The 20,166-nt window shown below is 42.2% G+C and overlaps 2 protein-coding genes across 2 annotated transcripts; both read right to left on the reverse strand.

Annotated features, from left to right (window-relative positions):
* Positions 1 to 4,631: 4,631 nt before the first annotated feature.
* Positions 4,632 to 5,711, reverse strand: LOC128106367 (speckle-type POZ protein-like). Its single transcript, XM_052731837.1, is given in 1 exon segment — positions 4,632 to 5,711. A coding segment is annotated over 1 exon segment (1,080 nt).
* A 4,082-nt stretch (positions 5,712 to 9,793) lies between these two features.
* Positions 9,794 to 16,781, reverse strand: LOC128106636 (speckle-type POZ protein-like). Its single transcript, XM_052732202.1, is given in 4 exon segments — positions 9,794 to 10,162; positions 16,332 to 16,402; positions 16,405 to 16,632; positions 16,739 to 16,781. Coding segments are annotated over 4 exon segments (711 nt in total).
* Positions 16,782 to 20,166: the final 3,385 nt, after the last annotated feature.

A 20,166-nucleotide genomic window follows, 5' to 3' on the forward strand; every position in this document is an offset into this window, starting at 1 on the left:
CCATTCCTGATTCCAAATTGTACTTCAAAGCTATAATAAAAGTAATAAAAGAGTATGGCGACCTCCAGGCCCTGACTGCTGCTGAAGGCTATGTCTGGGCCAAAGGCCCCACTGCATTAAGGAACTTTGCCCAAACTTGACTCTTTGGACAGCTGAGCAACAGTAAGTAAACCAACAAGTAATCATTGCTTTCTCCATCAACCAGTCATACAGACTCCCAAACAGTATTTCTGTTTCTCATTGGCTTCTGGTGAGAGAGTTCAGGCAAGTTCCTACATCACCAAAATTCCTCTAGAACCCTACCAATCAGTGGAAAACCCTTAGTCTTGCATATTTTGGATTATAAAAAACTCATATCTCCTATCTTCCTAGCTGTCCTTGCAACCTGGGATTAGGGTGAAAACCTATTATGGCAGAAAATAAAGCTTCTTTAATTTGAATCAAAATATTTGGGTTGACGTTCTGTACTTCAGTGGGGACATCACTACCCATCTTGGCCCCTTTCATGGAATTGTGATGTATTTCTTCATTCCTAGTTTGTCTGTACCACTTGTCATCTGCCTGGATTAGGCTGTTGAAGTCTCTCATCCTCTTTAATCATTGGAAAATGTAGTACTACGAGGAGCTTTAATGAATTTCTTTTTATATTTTTTTATTTTATAATTTAACTTAATTTTACATATCAGCCACGAATTCCCCTGTTCTCCCTCCTCCAGCCAAACCCCCCTCCCACCAGACCACCCCCCATTCCCATATCTTGCAGGGCAAGGACTCCCCTGGTGATTCAGCTCAGTCCAGGCAGGGCCTGCCCCTTCCTCCCTTCCCCCAGGCTGAGCAAAGTGTCCCTGCATAGGCCCCAGGTTCCAAACAGCCAGTTCATTCACTAAAGACAGGTCCTGGTCCCACTACCTGGGGGCCTCCCAAACCATTCAAGTTAATCAGCTGTCTCACTTATTCAGAGGGCCTGATCCAGTTGGGATCACCTCAGCTATCATGAATGTCTTGCCTGACAGACATAGTCTTTCTTAACTCCATTGTGGAGAAGCAATCCAATTGACCAATGTTTATTTTGATCAATCACTCTTCCTAACACTGTTGTTTCCTTCTAGACCTGTTGAATTAAGGGCACCAGAATCTCAAAGTGGCTGGGAGAAATCTGAGCTTCAGTTCAATGGAATGTTTGTTGTGGTTCCAAACAGGAGCACTGCCCCATACAACTAATCACACTGGAATCAAAACTTCCAGGCCAGAAGAACTGAAGGTCATGGAAACAGGAAGAAGTTTTTCTCCCAAGAGGTCACTAGGGGTCATAGTGAGTGGTATTGTTTCCTTTTTTACCACCTGGTGCCTGGACCCATGGATCTGGGCTATGGAGAAACCTGTCTCCTAAAATATCCTAAACCAGCACTCTGGGGTTGCTGAGATGTAGTGGGTAGCCATTTCAGCTTTGATCTGGAAGTTCCAACCCCCATTGAGGCTCTGGTAACTGCCATGCCTACAAGGCAGGCAGAGAGAGCACTCTGAAGACCTGAGATCCGGATGGGCGGGCTCTCTTGGTTCCTGGACCCTGGAGGTAGACTGAGCAGAGTTCTCCAGAGAACACTGCCAGATTGTGCTACACCTTTCCCAGACCATGTAACCTATCCTTTCACTTATAAGTTACCACAAAATAAACCTCCTTTTAACTACGTGGAGTGGCCTTAATAATTTCACCAATACTACAGCATCATTGGCTCTATAACTGTGTCTTGAAAGTTCATAACAGCTGCTTCATCAACAGGACCACTCTCTGTCAGCACCCTCTGCTCTTTGGACCCCTTGACATGCTCTTCCAGCACCCACCCAAACACCAGGCTTTTCTGCTCTGACATTCCAGCATGATGGAGAAAAGCTCCATCATTCTGCAGACCAAGAACCTACCAGGAGGTTGATGAACCTGGTACAACCAGTGGAATCCATGATTGTGGGCCAGAGTTGCACCTCTCTGTCTGAGAATTTAGTATCTTGGTCAGAAGCTATACTGTGTGGAATACCATGAGAGTTGACAATGCATTCTATTAGTCACTGTGTGGTAGTTTTGGTAAAATCATTACAGGCAGGTAATGCAAATATATAACTAGAATAAGTATCTACTCCAGGAAGGACAAAGTGGTGTCCATTCCACAGAGGAAGTGGCCCAATGTAGTCATCCTTTCATGACTTTGTTGGCTGGTCAAACCGGGGAATGGTGACATATCCGACATATCCGAGGCTCTGTGTTGTGGGACTGTGGGACTGGCAGGTGAGAGAGTTTGTCCTGACTGTGGGCCAGGCAGGAAAACTTTAGCAACAAATGGTGTCCAACGTGGTGGCAAGAGTTTCCACCTAAAAACTGAGAAAAGATTCTAAAACGGAGCTAAAAACAGTTCCTAATTGTCTCTCTCAAATGAGCGGCAGCTGCCGGTTTGAGCTACTGGTGGGTTCCTAGTGTGTGCACTCGACCTGCAGTATGGCGGGAATGAGGCCTCTGCAAGTGGCACATTAAGCTGCATGGTGGATTTAGCCTTTGCTAGTACAAAACAAAAAAAGAGGTTTCTGGGCTACACGCTGCTTGGCTAAAAGCATAGATCCACGATAGCTCCCAGAGCTGGCAGAAAACGTATCACCGCCATGTTGGGAAGCTGAGGTGGGCTGAGCCAGCAGCCACAGCTGCTGCAGCTTAAAGCAATAGATTTACAATAAGACAGATTCAGATGTAATAGTTTAAAATGTGTGTAAAATATACGTAGGCTTGAAAGAGACAAAAAAAGGTAATATATACAGTTATAGAAACAAATACATAGTTTTAAAAAATAAAGTCTTTAAAGAGACAATAAAATTAATATAAAAAATAAGCCACGTAAAGATGAATATTACACAGAAAATCTGGATTTTGTTGTCTTTGGGATTTTTAACTGCTGAAAAACATTTGATTGTAAAAGCTGTTGAGTTATGCCAAAATGTATATTTTAAAGGTACCTTGACTTCAAAATTTGGATATAAGGATATGTTGCTTTGGAAAAGAGTCTCTGCTTTTGTTCCCACAGAAAGCCAAAGGCTATGGATTTGTTCCAGATTAAGATACATCAGGTTTGACCAGCCAAGACCCCCTGAAAGGTCTCCAATGACACCATGGCCCAGATGATCCAACATCCAGAATGGTTTGAAGGCAACTGGCTCAGACGATACATCCTCATGGACTACTCCATGATCCTAAAATTTTCTTTGTATCCCCATAAAACACAGCGCCCCCCTCCAGCAGGAAGTAGTAAGAGAAGCTACCCCCAAATTCCCAAATTATATGTAATTTTACTTTGTTAAGGTTAAAACCTTCCTTTTTTTAAAAAAAAAAAAGGGGGGGGAAGTGCTGTGGGATGGTCTGTATGGCAAATATGTTGCTGATTAGTCAATAAATAAAACACTGATTGGCCATTGGCTAGGCAGGAAGTATAGACGGGACAAGGAGGAGAATAAAGCTGGGAAGTGGAAGGCTGAGTCAGAGAGACACTGCCAGTCGCCATGATGACAAACAGCATGTGAAGATGCCGGTAAGCCACGAGCCATTTGGCAAGGTATAGATTAATAGAAATGGATTAACTTAAGCTATAAGAACAGTTAGCACTGCCTCTTCAGTGTCTGTGAGCCCCTATGAACCCTGTTTAGTTGACTCTGTAGGTTCTGTACCCCTTGTGTCTTTGATGGCTCCTACAACCCTGACTTCCCCCCTTCCTTGAGGTTCACTGAGTTCTGCTTAATGTTTGGCTGTGGATGTCAGTATCAGCTCACAACACATGTTGGAGAAATCCCAACTGATGTCCACTGGACTGTGTCAATCTCTGAGTGTAACAGAATTCATTAGGTATTGTCTCACTGATTTTGTGTGAGTGTGTGTGTGTGTGTGTGTGTGTGTGTGTGTGTGTGTGTGTGTGTGTGTGTGTGTGAGTGAAGACACTGCTCCAACTTCTACAGCTGAGCACAGCTGGATGGACTAAAATGGCCGTTTTCAAACAGAAACACCACTGGACTGCATAAGATGATTTTACAATTTTTATTCATTTGATATTTTATTTATTTGACATGAATGTGCCCATGGAGAAAAGAGGAGGACTGAACAAAGGGTCCTCTGCAAGAGCAGCAATTGCTTTTGCCAGCTGAATCAGCTCTCCTCTCCCAAACACTGAGTTTGGAGAAAAACTTACTTCATTCTCTTTCCTTCTCTTGTAATCAAACATTCATGTTTGTTTTCTCCTTTATGAGTCCTTGACCATATCTTCTGCTCAATTCAATCCAGTTAGTTTTTTTCCAAAGAAACCCTGTTGTAATGTTCTTGGTGCCAGCAGTTAAAATGAATTTCAGGTTCTAACTCCTTAGACAAAAATCAAACCAGTATAACAACAGGGTAGAGGCTGCATAGATTGTACCAGAGTCCAAGGCTCCCCCTTCTTCAACCTGACATTGATTCCTTTACATCTGTATTAAGCCTCAGCGACCATGCTGTTATTCCCTAGTTGCATTGGAAATTTTCCACACATCCCATGGTCTACCTAGGTATCATTGGTAACACCACAACTGCTGCTTCTGGTAGACAAGGGTAGGACAAGGTTTGCCAGCTCCTAGGATTGCTTCAAGCATTTAATTGGGTGCTTCAAGAAAGGGCAGTGAGCAGGCATGGAACCATAAGCTTCAATCACTAAGTGGGGATATAAGCCCATCATTGCCTTCCAGCCTGAGGTCTCAGAGACCTCAGTAGCATGAGCTGTAATGAAATCCAGTGTCTGGGTTTTCAGCTGCCCTGAGCTGTGGAGGTCAGCCAGGAAGAGAGTGTGGGCAGCATTCTACACAGAGAGGCCCCTGAAGAGGGCATCCTCACACATGACCTTCAAACGCTCCAGGCCATACTTATCCGCAGCTGCCAGCACAGCAGCTGCCATGCTGTCCAAGTCTGGTGCTGTTCCTGTGTAAATGAAGTCCATCATTACCTTGAAGACTTGTGGCTCCAGGTCAGGGATCTCAACACGATTCTTTCTGCTCTCCTCCATGTCATGTTGAAACATGGCTCTGAAAACTGGAGAGCGAGCTGCTAAGATGGCCTTGTGAGCCCAGAATTCCTGGCCAGCTACCACTAGGCAGCAGTCTGTGAATTGGGAATTCTTCCACAGCTCTCCTAGCTCATCTGTCAATGTGCATCTGGGGACCAGAATTCCCGGCTTCTTGTTCTGGTCAGAGAGGCTCAAAGAGACCTGGACTATGCTCACCTTGCAGACAAGGGTGAGCTGGTCATCTGGAAGAAGCAATAACGCACGGGAAAAGAGAAAATCTCCAAGAATAAGCTTTTTGTAACCCCAGTCCTGGCCTGGAACGAAACTAAAGGCTCTTGGGCTCTTTATGACTTTGGTTTTCTTTCCTTCAGCACTTACAATCCAGAACTGGAACTTTGCCCAAACATGGCTCTTCGGACAGTTGAGCAACACTAGGTAAACTGACAGGTAATCTGCACTTTCTTCATTGACTCCGTTCGGGTATACTCTCAAACACCATTCGTCATTGGCTCCTATTGAGAAAGTTTGGCTTCTAATGCTTTGCCGCATTTCCTCAGGAATAAAAGGGAAGTTGCTTATGGTCCACCTGTAGGATAAATCCTGAACACTGATTTGTGTGTGGTCCCATCTCTGGGCTATCTCATCTCCTGCCATGTCTCCTTGAGGTAGTTTGAATGCTCAATTGGATCCAAAAAGAACTAGCAATTGTTTTCTCTTCACCCTGTGAAATGCAATAACAGACAGGATTTTGATTTTTAGTTTTTGTTTCTCATCTGTTTCCTCTTCTACAAGGCTGGAAACTTGGGTGTCTGATATTTTCTATCCAGATTTCAATGCTAATTTCAGAGAACACAGTCTAGGCTACTAAATACACTTACATCACTCCATTATTTTCTAGATTGAATCTTAGTTCAGTAAGTAACTAGTTTTGACAATTATACACAGCTTTTGAATAGTTTTGCTCATTCATTCTATTAATTCATATAAAAAATGTTGCACTAGGGTCCTCTAGAGGAATAGAATACATACAAGGAATCTCTCTCTCTCTCTCTCTCTGTATATATATATATCATCAAATGGGATTTATGAGAATGACTTTGGACTGCAGTCCTGCTAATCCCACATTACCTATGAAGGGAAAGTCCAGTATTACAGTACTTACACGGTGCTGGATGTTGGATGTGTCCACTGGTTTTCAGTATATGCTAGAGTTCTAAATACTCTCTATTGCCAGGGAAGGGATGGACTTGCTGCAAGGTGAGGGCAAGTAGGCAAATAGCAAGAGCTTCCTGCATCCATGTCCTTTTATAGGCTTCAAGCAGAAGGTGTGGCCTAATTTAGGGTTTGTCTTTCAGACTCAAGATCAGGATTAAAGTTGTGTGTCTTCAGCCCCTGAGATCTGGAGTATGTGTTTGTGTCTTTTTACCTCGAAGGTCTGTACTTGAATTGGATCTACCCACATCAAATGAAGCAAAACACTTCTCACTATTATGACCTCCATTTTAGGGTTTTAGTTAATTCCATGTCTTGTTAAGTTGGGAATCCACAAAAACCACACAAGAGTATTTTGCTTGTTGAAGTTCATCTTAAATAAAATAGGGATGGTGTCCATTCCTACACAGCTGTTATTTCCTCTTCTCAGGGTTTTATACTGATCTTCCCACCAACATGATCGGGAAAGAGGTGGTGCCTTACCCTGTCAGGGGACTCAGTGATCACAACATGGAGATCAGGGTGGAAGAATTCCTATATGGTGGTCAAGAAGCAGAGCCAGGCAGCAACTCTGAAAGTGGCCTCTTCTTTCATCTAGACTCACATTCCCTTGGATGGCTCCACAAACTTTCATTGGTGATCTTGCCCCTCCCCCTAAGATAATCCCCCTTGAAAAAACTGTTCTCAATCCACTAAGGGTATGCTATGAGAAGATCCTAAGTTCCCAATTCCATCATGCTGACTGCCATGATTCAGCTTCTCAATACCTCATAATTTTCATCCTCCACTGGTGAGTTCTGTCCTCTTTAAACTTTGAACTTCCATGCTTACTCTGATGGGCTTTAAAAGTGAGACAGTATTCTCGTTTTGAAAGGGTGCAGAATATATTCAACAACTGAAGAAGGGGATTGAAACAGTTCTTCTTAGAATATCATCTGTAAAATGCTCCCCACATCTATCATCTCTCTAGTTCATCATGTCTAGAGGGACTCAATAAGCCTAGAGGACTGGCAAATACCTTCAGTGATTCAATCTAGTCAGCAATTCCCAGCCTAGCTCTCCTGAAATCTGACTCTAATGCTGCTCATCCCTCAATCCAGAATAAATCAATCAATTGGTTTTAATCTTTGAACTTTTGTTTCCTCCTTTAGGAACCTTTGGCAGGTGGCTAACTAGTAGCCTCTGTGACTTTTCTGTATGTGTTTAGGGCCAGGGTGGCAGAAAACCCTTACCTCAAATGACATCATTTGTAATGAAGGTAGACAATTCCTGCAAGACCCCTCATTTGTAAGAAAAGTGCTCTACCTGTAAGTTCTGAGCTTCCATGAGCATGCTCCTGCAGAGTGGTAGCAATTCTCTCAATGGGGAAATGACTCCTGCCTGTGTCTCAATTACAAGATCTTTTCTTATAGTTTCTCATTCCAGGAATGGACCATGTGTAGCTTTTATTTCAGGTAGGTGGTTCTCTGGGGGACATGGCACAGCCAAAGTGATTCAGATTCCCACAGGATAAGGCAAAGTCTTAAGCAGCAAAGGTGTTCATAAAACAGAGAAAGCCAACAATCAATACAGGAAAACAATACTAACAGTAACATGTAGAAAGACTTGCAGAAACACACACACAGAGAGAGAGAGAGAGAGAGAGAGAGAGAGAGAGAGAGAGAGAGAGAGAGAGAGAGAGAGAGAGAGAAGAGACTTTTGAAAATGGATTTAGGAAAATAGAAAGTCCTTCTTAGCCAGCTGGCAAACACATGAGGTATTTGGGATTCCAGTGCAGTAACTAGCCTTTCTCAGTGAGGGCTTTTAAGCAAAATTCCCATATTCTTATTTGACAAACTTCAGTTATAAGATGTTAGCCTGAAGTGGCACTACAGAAGCGAAAAGTGGTACTATATTTCAAGCAAGGTTTGAACATTTAGAGATATTCCTAGAACTATGGACTTTGGTGCATTAAGCCTTTGTTTTATCTGTGGTAGGGGTTACTGTTTTTTAGACAAGTTCTGCGTTGTACAACTAGAATGGTACTTCCTTCATGGAGACAGTTGTGCTTACCTATGTGGGCCTCCTAATGTCTGGGCCCTGTTACACACGTGGGTCAGTGCACCATGAGCATATGGTACCTCACAGGCTGAAAGGAGCTGTTGGATCCCCTGGATAACTGGATAACTGCAGTTACTGACTGTTGTCAGCTGACCTATTAATGAAGTGAATTGGATGACAGTCTTCTGGAAAGGTATTAAGCACCTTTGACTGCTGAACCATTTCTCCATGCCACCACAGTTACTTTCTTAAAGAGGATGGAACAGCTCTGAAAGACTAGTTCCTTTCTAAATCATTGGCATCTGAAATATTTTAGCAGGAATTCAGAGGTAATCATGATTTCATTCCTGTTTCTTTCTTTCATTTTTAATTGCTTTCCACTCTGCATGTCTGGCTCTCCTAGAAGTTGCTCTATGGACCAAGTTAGAACTTAGACTAGCAGAGTTGAGTCAGCCTCTCCCTTCAGACTATTCTGATCAATGCCATAGACTTTCACATCATGCCTGGTTCATGAATTTCTCTTTAATCACAGTAAACATATTGTTAATCTTAAACAAATGATATTGAAAGGTTACCTATAACATTAATTTAATGAACAGCAAGACTTTTTATTCATCTCAATATTAATTGAGTCAAAATATTTTAGTCAAATTACATAAGCTTTATTTCCTGCCATATTAGGTTTTCTCCCTAATGCTTGGACTGAGAAAATAGCCAGAAACATAGGAGAAGTAGGGTTTTTATAACTCCAAAACTGCAAGGGTAAGGGTTTTCTGAAAGTGGTGAGAGTGTTGCAGATGCCGGTGGGTGAGGACACTACACAAACTTCCACAGCTGAGAACAGCTGGGTGGACTAAAATGGACACCGCCCAACAGAAACACCATTGGAATCCACAAGCTGATTTGAAAATTTTTATTTATTTGATATGTTATTTGGGTAGATATTGTCTACATAGATGGATGTGCCCATGGGAGGAAGAGGAGGACTGAACAAGGGTCCTCTGCAAGAGCAACAATTGCTTTTGCCAACTGAGTCATCTCTTCAGTCCCACACACTGACTTAGGAGAAAAAAATGTTTTCTTTCTCTTCTACTTCTCTTGTAATCAAATGTTCATGTTTGTTTTCTCCTGTGCAGAGCTTTTGACCTTATGTTCTGCTCAGTCCAATCTAGACAGGTTTCTCCAGAGAAACGCTGTTGTAACGTGTTTGGGGCCAGCAACTAATATGAACTCCAGTTCACAATTCATTGACAAAAATCAAACCAGTACAGTAACAGGGTAGTGTGTAATATAGCTCAGCACTTCCCCCCCTTTAACCTGACAACCACCTGATTTACAGCTGTATCATAGCCTGAGCCACCATGCTGTCTTTCCCCAGTTTCACTGGAAATGCTCCACACATCCTATAGTCTACCCGGGTGTCATTGGTAACAACAACGGCTGCTGCTTCTGGGAGACAAGTGTAGGTCACAGTTGACCAGGTCCTAGGATTGCTTCAAGCGTTTGAAAGGGGGCCCCAAGAAAAGGAGATGAGCAGAAGCCAGGGAATGGTATGCTTCAGCCACTAAATGGGGATATGAGCCCACCATTGCCTTCCAGTCTGAGGTCTCAGAGACCTCAGAAGCATGAACGGTAATGAAATCCAGTGTCTGGGTTTTCAGCTGCCCTGAGCTGTGGAGGTCAGCCAGGAAGAGAGTGTGGGCAGCATTCTCCACAGAGAGGTCTCTGAAAAGTTTAGCCTCACACATGACCTTCAAATGCTCCAAACAATACTTGTCAGCAGCTGCCAGCACAGCATCTGCCAAGCTGTCCATGTCTGGTGCTGTTCCAGTGTAAATGAAGTCCATCATTGCCTTAAACTTGTGGTTTTTATCTTTCAGTTTGTTTATATGGTGTATTACATTGACAGATTTTCTTATGTTGAACCATCCTTGCATCACTGGGATGGAGCCTACTTTTTTATGTATCTGTTGAGATTTGCTTTGTGACCAAGCATGTGGTCGATTTTGGAGAAGGTTCCATGGGGTGCTGAAAAGAAGGTATATTTTTTGTGTTAGGGTGGAATATTCTGTAGATATCTGTTAAGTCCATTTGAGTCATAATGTCTGTTAGTTCCCTTATTTCTCTGTTAAGTTTCTGTCTGGCAGACCTGTCCATTGATGAGAGTGGGGTGTTGAAGTCTGCCACTACTAGTGTATGGGGTTTGATGTGTGATTTAAGCTTTAATAATGTTTCTTGTACGAATGTCGGTGCATTTACATTTGGGGCATAAATATTAAGAATTGAGACTTCAGCTTGTCAGATTTTCCCTGTGATAAATATGAAGTGTCCTTTCTGATCTTTTTCAATTGATTTTAGTTTGAAGTCTATTTCATTAGATATTCGGATAGCTACACCAGCTTGCTTCTTAAATCCATTTGATTGGAATGTCTTTTCCCAGCCTTTTATTCTGAGGTGGCCTCTGTCTTTGAAGTTGAGGTGTGTTTCTTGTATGCAGCAAATGGATAGATCTTGTTTCCATATCCACTCTGTTAGCCTGTGTCTTTTTATAGGTGAATTGAGACCATTGATAATGATGGATATTAATGACCAGTAATTGTTAATTCCTGTTATTTTTGTTGGTAGTGTTGTACGTTTCCCTTCTTTGGTATTTGTTGGTATGGGACTATCTATTGCCTGTGTTTTCATGGGTATATCTAACTTCCTAAGGTTGGTTTTTTTTCAAGTACTTTCTGTAGGGCTGAATTTGTGGAGAGATATTGTTTAAATCTGATTTTATCATGGAATATTTTGTTTACTCCATCTATGTTGATTCAGAGTTTTGTTGGGTAAAATAGTCTGGGTTGGCATTCATGGTCTCTTAGTATCTGCATAACATCTGTCCAGGACCTTCTGGCTTTTAGAGTCTCCATTGAGAAGTTAGGTGTTATTCTTATGGGTCTGCTTTTATATGTTACTTGGCCCTTTTCCTTTGCAGCACTTAATATTTTTTCTTTATTCTGTATGTTTAGTGGTTTGATTATTATGTAGCAGTGGGACTTCTTTTTTGGATCCAGTCTATTTGGTGTTCTGAAACCTTCTTGTATTTTTGTAGGCATTTCCTTCTTTAGTTTGGGCTCTTCTATGACTTTGTTGAAAATATTTTCTGTGCCTTTGAATTGGTATTCTTCTCCTTCTTCTATCCCTATTATTCTTAGGTTTGGTCTTTTCATGGTGTCCCAAATTTCCTGCACATTTTGGGTCATGACTTTGTTGGTTTTAGTGTTTTCTTTGACTGAGGAATCTATTTCTTCTACTGTATTTTCAATGCCAGAGATCTGCTCTTCCATCTCTTGCATTCTGTTGGTTATACTTGCATCTATAGTTCCTGTTCATTTACTCAGATTTTTCACTTCTAGCATTACCTCAGTTTGTGTCTTCTTTTTTGACTCCATTGCAGTTTTGAAATCTTGCACTGTTTCCCTCACTTGTTTAATTGCTTTCTCTTGGCTTTCAAGGGATTTACTGATTTCTTCCCATTTTTTGTTTGACTTTTCCTCCATTTCTTTCAGGGAATTTTTCATTTCCTCTTTAAATATCTCTATTATCTTCTTAAAGTCATTTTTATGGTAGATATCTTCTGTTTCTTCTGTGTTGGGATGTTCAGGTCTTGCTGATGTAGCTTCTGATGAAGCCATATTGGTTTTTATGTTGTTGACTGTATTTTTGCACTGGTGTCTACCCATCTCTTTCTCCACTTGGTGCAAATGGTGTCTGTGTCTGAGGTAGCCTCTCTTGGTCTGATTGATGCTCTTGATCCAGTGGGAGCTCTTGGTCTAGTCAATGCTGATGGACTTTTTGTCTTAGGGAGCAGCTCTTTGTCCAACTGGTGCTAGTGGGCTCTGTCTCAAGGAGTAGCTGCAGTCTTACCGTGTGGTAGGTAGATGGTGGTAGTCTGACCTGTCTGCAGGATGTCTGCCTGCCAACTGGCCTTCTTAGTGCAGTTGGGTGCTGGCAGGCTCTGTCTCAGGGAACAGTTTTAGTCTCAGAGGGTGGGTGGGATTTGGGGGAGGTGGGGCTTGGGTTACAGGGTCTGATGGGGGATGGTGGTAGTCTGTCCTATGAGCAGGAGGTCTGCCTGCCATCTGACCTGAAACTGGAACTGCAATGGGTGGTGGTTTAGGGGCATAGGGTTGTGCCCCTGGGCCCAAAGCCTAGGGTCTGGGGTGTTCAGGTATGAGGATAAAGACTCACCTCTTAGTCTAGTCGGGTGCTGGCAGGCTTCTTCTTCCTTTTCAGATTGTATCCCTTTTATTGTCACTTGCCTTACTGATATAATTAAGACTTCAATTGTTATATTGAACAGATACAAAGAGAGGGAAAAACCTTGTCTTGTTCCAGATTTTAGTGCAATTGTTTTGAGTTTCTCTTCATTAAGTTGATGCTGACTATGGAAACATTTTAAACCTCCATTATCATATTTAGGTATGTGACTTATGAGTCAATCTCTCTTTCAATTTATCATGAAGGAATATTGAGTTTTGAAAAATGCCCTTCCTGCTTTTAATGATATGAAAATATGGTTTATGTCTTTCTGAGTTTTGGTCATTTGTGGGTTTACACGGTCAATTACATCAGAGCAGAAACCCTATCAAAATGCCTCAAAAATATGAAATACCTTGTGGGTAACTCTAACAAAGCAAGTGAAAGACTTGGATGATTAAAAACTTCAAATCTTTGAGGAAGAAATTGAAGAAGATATCAGAAAATGGAAAAATCTCCCATGCTCATTGGTCAGTAGGATTGACATATAAAAATGGCCAAGATCTCACTATTCCTGATTTCAAATTGTACTTCAAAGCTATGGTAATGAAAGAACATGTTATTGGCATGAATTTAATGGAAGACTCAGACATAAATCTATATACAGGGGCTATGCCACACAAACAGGACTGTAGTCCCACCAAGGTCCATGGTGACATCTGAGCCCTGACTGATGCTAAGGGCTATGTCTGGGTCCATGGCTCCAGTGAAGTCAGAGTCTTTGCCCAAACTTGACTCTTTGGACAGCTAAGCAACACAAACTAAACTGCAGGTAATTTTTGCTTTCTTCATGGACCTGGTCAGGTATACTCTCAAACACTATTTCTGCTTGTCTTTGTCTCGTGTTTAGAAAGTTCAGCCAAGATCCTACATTACCAAATTTCATCTGGAACTCCTCAGCCCTTGGAAAATTCTTATCCTTGCATATTTTGGGTTATAAAAACCCCACTTCTCCTATATTCCTGGCTATTCTCTCAAACCTGAGATTAGAGAGAAAACCTATTATCACAAAAAAAGCTTACTTAATTTGACTCAAAATACTTGGGTTGGTGGTCTTTATTTCAGTGGGAATATCACTACCAATCTTGGCCCTTTTCCTGGAGCTGTGATGTATTTCTTCATTCCTGTTTAGTCTGTATCTTTAGTCATTTGCCTGCATTAGGCTGTTGTCATCTCCCATCCTCTTTAATCATTGAAAAATGCGGCACCCTGAGGAGCCCTAAAGGATTTCCTGCCTGAAAGCCATAATCTTTTTTTACCTCCATTGTGGAGAAGCCACGCAATTTCCTTATGTTTATCTTTATCAATCACCCATCCTAACACTGTTCTTTCCTTCTTGGTCTGTTGGATTAAAGACATCAGGTGTTCCAAGTGGCTTGGGAGAAGTCTGAGCTTCCAGGTCAATGAACTGTTTGTTCTGGCTCCAAACAAGAACACTGCCCCCACCTGAACAATCACACTGGAATCAAAATTCCAGACCAAAAAAAAACTTAAAATCATGTAAAAAAAAAAAAATAGAGTAATTTTTCCCAAGATGTCACTAGGGGTGATGGTAATTGATTGTTACTATTTCCTTTTTGAACACCTGGTGCCTACATCCATGGATCTGGGCTATGGAGAAAAATGGCTCCTGGTGAATCCTATCCCATGTTGTCTATTCCACAGAGAAAGTGGCCCAATGTAGTCATCCTGTCATGAAGTAGTTGAGTGGACAGCTTGGTGAAATGGTGACATCTCTGGGGCTCTGTGTTGGTCTCTGTTGTTGGCAGATCTGGCATTCAGCAGCAACTGTAACCAGGTCAATCTTGATAAGTGGATATCTACCTTGTTGATGTCATGCATAACCTCTATCTCAGCTACCATGACTGCTTTGATCATGGGGCCTTGAGACAATACCAAGGATGACTTGGCAAAGTGACTGGCTGTCCATCTAATGGGTCATCCTATCAATTTGATTATTGACCTCCTTCTCTACCAAAGACACGTTTTGTGGGCATTTACATGGGGCAAAAGAATCTTTACATTCTTTACTCCTTTGCAGATCTGTCCAAATACTTCTTCTCCAAATGTCTTTCTAATATTTCTTTATTTCCTTTTTACTTTTTATTTTTCCTTCTCTCATACAATCCCATCTGGCCATAATCTCCCCTCCCTCCATTCCACAGATATGTACTAATCCTCTGCTTCCCTACAGAAAAGGACAGGTCTCCTATGGATATCAACTGAATACAACATACCAAGATGTAATAATAGTAGGCACAAACCCTCATATCAAGGCTATAGGATCCAACACAGAAGGAAGAAAAGGGTTCCAGGATCAGACAAACAGGTCAGAGACTCCCCATACTCCTGCTATTAGCACTCCCACAAAACCCCTGAGCTAAACAAGCACAGCATGTACACAGAGGACTTAGTACAGACCCATGCATGCTCTGTGATTCCCTCTTCAGTGTCGGCGACACCCACATGGACCCTGTTTAGTTAAATCTGTGTGCTCCTTTTACCTGATATCTTTGATCCCTCCTACAATCCTGCCTTCTTCTCTTCCTTGAGGTTCCCTGAGCTCTATCTAATGTTTGGCTATGGACCTCAGTATCTGCTCTCATCAGATGCTGGAGATAGCCTAACTGATGTCTTTTGGGCAGGCACCAATCTATGAGTATAACAGAATTTCATTAGGGATAATTTCACTGAATTTTTTGTGTGTGTAGGAGTAAAGACCCTGCACAAACTTCCACAGCTGAGCAGAACTGAATAGACTAAAATAAGATTCTTCAAACAGAAACACCACTGGTATCCACAAGCTGATTTTAACATTTTTATTCATTTAAAATTTATTTGGAAGGTACAGTCTACAGACATGGATGTGTCCATGGAGACTAGAGGAGGACTGAACATGGATCCTCTGCAAGAGCAACAATTTATTTTGTAACTGGGTCATCTCTCAGGTCCCACACATTGAGTTTGGAGGAAAAAAAAATGTCTTCATTCCCTTCTACTTCTCTTGTAAACAAACATTCATTTTTGTTTGGTCCTTTGCTGAGCCCTTGATCATATGGTCTTCTCAGTCCAATACAGACAGATTTCTCCGAAGAAACCCTCTTGGGATGTCCATGGGGCCAGCAACTAAATTGAATCCCAGTTTCCAACTCATAGGACTAATTATCAAAACACGAAGAATACCAGAGTCCAGTCTCCACAACAATAAGCTGCCATTTAGCGTATTATCAGCTGTATTAAAACCTGAACCACCATCTGTCTTTCGATAGTTTCACTGAAAATGCTCCACAAATCCCATAGTGTACCCAGATGTCATTGGTAACAACACTGGCTGCTTCTGGGAGACACGTGTAGGTCACAGCTGACCAGGTTCTAGAATTGCTTCATGTGTTTGAGTGGGGGCTCCATGAAAGGACCCTGTGCAGAAGACAGGGAGCCATACACTTCAGCCATCAAGTGGGGGTATGAGCCCACCATTATCTTCCAGAAGCATGAGCTGTAATAAAATCCAGTGCCTGGGTTTCCAGCTGCCCTAAGCTGTGGAGGTCAGCCAGGAAGAGAGTGTGGGCAGCATTCTCCACAGAGAGGACCCTGCAAAGCGCATCCTCACACATGCCTTTCAAACACTCCAGGCCATAATTGACAACATCTGCCAGCACAGCATCTGCCATGCTGTCCAGGTTTGGTGTTTTTTTCCGGTGTAAATGTAGTCCATCATGCCTTGAAGACTTGCGGCTCCAGGTCATGGATCTCAATGCAGTTACTTTTGCTCTCCTTCATATCATGTTGAGACTTGCTCTGAAAACTGGAGAGTGAGCTGCTAAGATGGCCTTGTGAGCCCGGAATTCCTGGCCAACTACCACCAGGCAGCAGTCTGTGAATCGGGAATTCTCCCACAGCTCTCCTAGCTTATCTGCCAATGTACATCTGGGTATCTGGATCCCTGCATTCCAGTTGTGCTCAAAGATATTGAAGGAGTCCTGGACCAGTCTCACCTTGCAGAGTTGGGTGAACCCATCATCTGGGAGAAGTCAAGAAACATGAGACAAGAGGAAATTTCAAAGGATAACTTTTTGAATCCCAATCAGAGCTTGGCAGGAACCTAAAGCCACTATGGCTCCCCACACCTTGGATTTTCTTTTCTTCAGTGTTTAAGATTAGCCCAAACATGACTCTTTAGACAGCTGAGTAACTCTAGGTAAGCTGACAGGTAATCGGCACTTCCTTCATTGACTTCCTTGGGTTTACTCTCAAACACAATTTGTCATTGGTTCCTATTGAGAAAGTTGGGCTTCTAATGTGTTCCCAAAATTCCTCCAGAATAAAACAGAAGTTGCTGATGATCCACCTGTAGGAGAAATTCTGGATGGGGATCTGTGTGTAGTCCTAGATCTGGGCTACCCTGTCCTCTGACATTTCTCCTGGAGGTAGTTAGAAGGTTAAAGTGGATCCAAAATGAAGAACTAGCAATTGTTTTCTCTCTAACCTGTGGGACAAAATAATACACAGAATTAGATTTTCAGTTTCTGTTTCTCCTCTGTTCCTTCCTCTATGAGTATAGAAACTTGGGTCTCTGAAATCTTCTATCCAGTTTTCAATAGTAGATTCAGAGAAGACAGTCTAGGCTACTAGGAACTCTTACATCACTCCATTTTTTCCCAGATTGAATCTTAGTTAAATAGGTTTTGAGCTTTAAGTACAACTCTAAAAAATTGGATCATTTTATACACTCATATAAAAAATGTACTTCAGTTCTTCAAAAGAACAGCAAAAGTACACGGAATCTCTCTGGGTATGAAGGAAGGGGATTTATTAGAATGACTTAAGGCTTCAGTCCTGCTAAAACCACATTGCATAGCTGTGAAGAAAAAGTACAAGAATCAGGTACTTACTCAGTCCAGGAGGTAGGAAGTGTTGGCTGGTCTTCAGTATATGCTGGGATTCCAAAGAAAAATTGTGACATCAGGGAAGGAATGGACTTGCTGCAAGGTGAGGGCAAGCAGGCAAAGAGAAAGACTTCCTTCCTCCATATCCTTTTATATGCTTCCAGCAGAGGGTGTGGCCCAATCTAGGGTGTGTCTTCCAGCCTCAAGATCTGGACTAAAGGTGTGTGTCTTCAGGCCTTGAGATCTGGCTTAAGTGTTTCTTTCTTTCTACCTCCAAAGTCTGTTCTTGTAGTGGATTTACCTACTTTAACTTAATCACATTTCTTACTGTTGTGCCCTGAATTTTAGGATTTTAGTTAATTCCAGGGTTAGTCAAGAGGAGAATCAAAAAAACCCACCACAAGTAGATTTTGCTTAGTGGGGTTTATCTTCCATAAAATAAAAGATGCTGTCCATTCCTACAAAGCCATTAATTAATCTTCTTGGGGTTTTGCACTAATTCCTCCTATATCCTGGATCTGAGAAGAGGTGTTTCCCTTACCCTGTCAGGGGTCTCAGTGTCCACAAGATGGAGGTCATGGTGGAAGAATTCATATAGAGTGGGCAGGATAGAGAGCCAGGCAGGAACCTCTGAAAGTGGCTGTCTTATTTCTGGCCTCTTATTCCAATCAGACTCACAGTCCCCAGGATGGCTCCACCAACTTGCATTGGTGATCTTGCCCCTCCCCCTCAGATAATCCTCCTTGGAAACACTCATCCAGATCCACTTAACAGTGCACTATGAGAAGATCCTTAGTGCTTCTCAATACCATCATGGTGAATGCCAGGATTCAGCTTCTCAATAACTCATAATTTTCATCCTCCACTGGTGAGTTTTATCCTCTTTATACTTTGAACTTCCATGCTTACTCTGCTAGGCTTTAAAAGTGAGACAGTATTCTGGTTTCCAAAGGATGCGAAATATATTCAACAGTTACTGAAGATAGGGTTTAGAGACGGTTCCCCTTAGAATGTGACCTGTAAAATGCTCTCCACATCTATCATCCCTCCCCAGTTCATCATAATAAGAAGGACTCACTAAGCCTAGAGGACAGGAAATTCAGTGATTCATTCTGAGCCTAGCTCTCCTGCAAGTCTGGCTCCAATGCTGCTCATCACTCAGTACAGGTTAAATCAATGAATTAGTTTTCAGGACTAAATTTTTGTTTCCTCATAGGAACTTTGGCAGGTGAAAACTAGTTACATCAGTGAATATTCTCTATGTAGGTTTGAGGTCAGAGTGGCAGGTACTGATTCCCTCAAATGTGTGATTTGAAATGAAGCTAGGCAAACCCTGCCAGACCCCTTATTTGCAAATGAAATACTTTACATTGCCAGTACAGAACTCCCATGAGGAAGAAAGGATGGAGGGAGAGAACACAGAAGAAACAACTGGAATTGGAAGGAATATAAGTGGAAATATGGAAACCTAGTGTAGTAGAAACTTCATGTAACCTTTGAAGGTGACGTTAGTAAGGACTCCTAGTAATGTAGGATAAAGAGCCTGAACCAGCCATCTTTGGTAACCAGGAAAGGCTTCCAGTGGTAGAACTGGGACACAACACATCCACAAAACCTTGAACCTGCAACCTGCCTCCAAGCATTCCTGAGACAATTTTGGCCCAGAGATTGTGGGAATCACAAATCAATGACTCGTGTATCTTGAGAGCCAAGCCAAGAAAGGTAGCTGATGCCCAACACTGTGTGGATGGTCAGGAACCAGAAGCTGGGTAGCACAGAGACCTAGGTGGAACCAAATAAGACATTGCCAAAAAAGTCAATGAAATGATACCCAATAATATTCTGTTATACTCAGAGATTGGTACCTAGCCCAATGGTTATCTGTTAGGCTTCCCCAGCACCTGATGAGAACAGATACTGACATCCACTACCAAACATTTGGCAGAGCTTAGGGAACCCCAAGGAAGAGGGTAAGGAAGGATTGAGGGTCCAGAGGGGCCAAGATAGGAGCTCACAGATGTTGAAGAGGCAATAACAGAGCCTGCAGGGGTCTGTACTATGTCCTCTGTGGTTGTTTATCTTTGGGAGTTTTGTGGGATTCATAAGAGTGTGAGCATGGTGTGCCTCTGACTCTGTTGCCTGCTCTTGGGAAACTTTTCTTCCTTCTTGGTTGTCTCCTCCAGCCTTGATATGAAGATTGTTGTGCTGAGTTTGTTTGATATCTCCAGAAGGCCTGCTCATTTCTGAAGAGAAATAGAGCAGTAGTAGATCTGAGAGAAGTGGGGTGTTTTGAGTTCATGGTGTATTGAATGAGAATCTTAAATAAAAAGAAGAAAGGAAAAATGCAGAAAAATTGGAGAGAAAGACATTTGATGAAAAAATACTTGGACTGATCTTCAAAAGAGCAAAGAATGTGAAGATCAATATGTCCCACATAAATGCCCATCAAAAGGTGACTTCAACAGAGGAGGAGTTCAATAAGCAATAGCTAAGAAGATCCATTCTGTGGACAGTCAGCCTCTTTCTTGAGTCATACTTTTTATTGCCCAATGGGCCCATGATCACGGTAGCCATGCTGAGATGGGGGATATTTATGTGATTAACCACATCGACATCCACTCATCAAGACTCACCTGGTTATAGCTGCTGCTGAATGCCAGATCTACCCA

The sequence above is a fragment of the Peromyscus californicus genome, unplaced genomic scaffold (genome assembly GCF_007827085.1).
Source record: "Peromyscus californicus insignis strain IS unplaced genomic scaffold, ASM782708v3 Scaffold_9__1_contigs__length_137607984, whole genome shotgun sequence".
Classification (NCBI taxonomy): domain Eukaryota; kingdom Metazoa; phylum Chordata; class Mammalia; order Rodentia; family Cricetidae; genus Peromyscus; species Peromyscus californicus.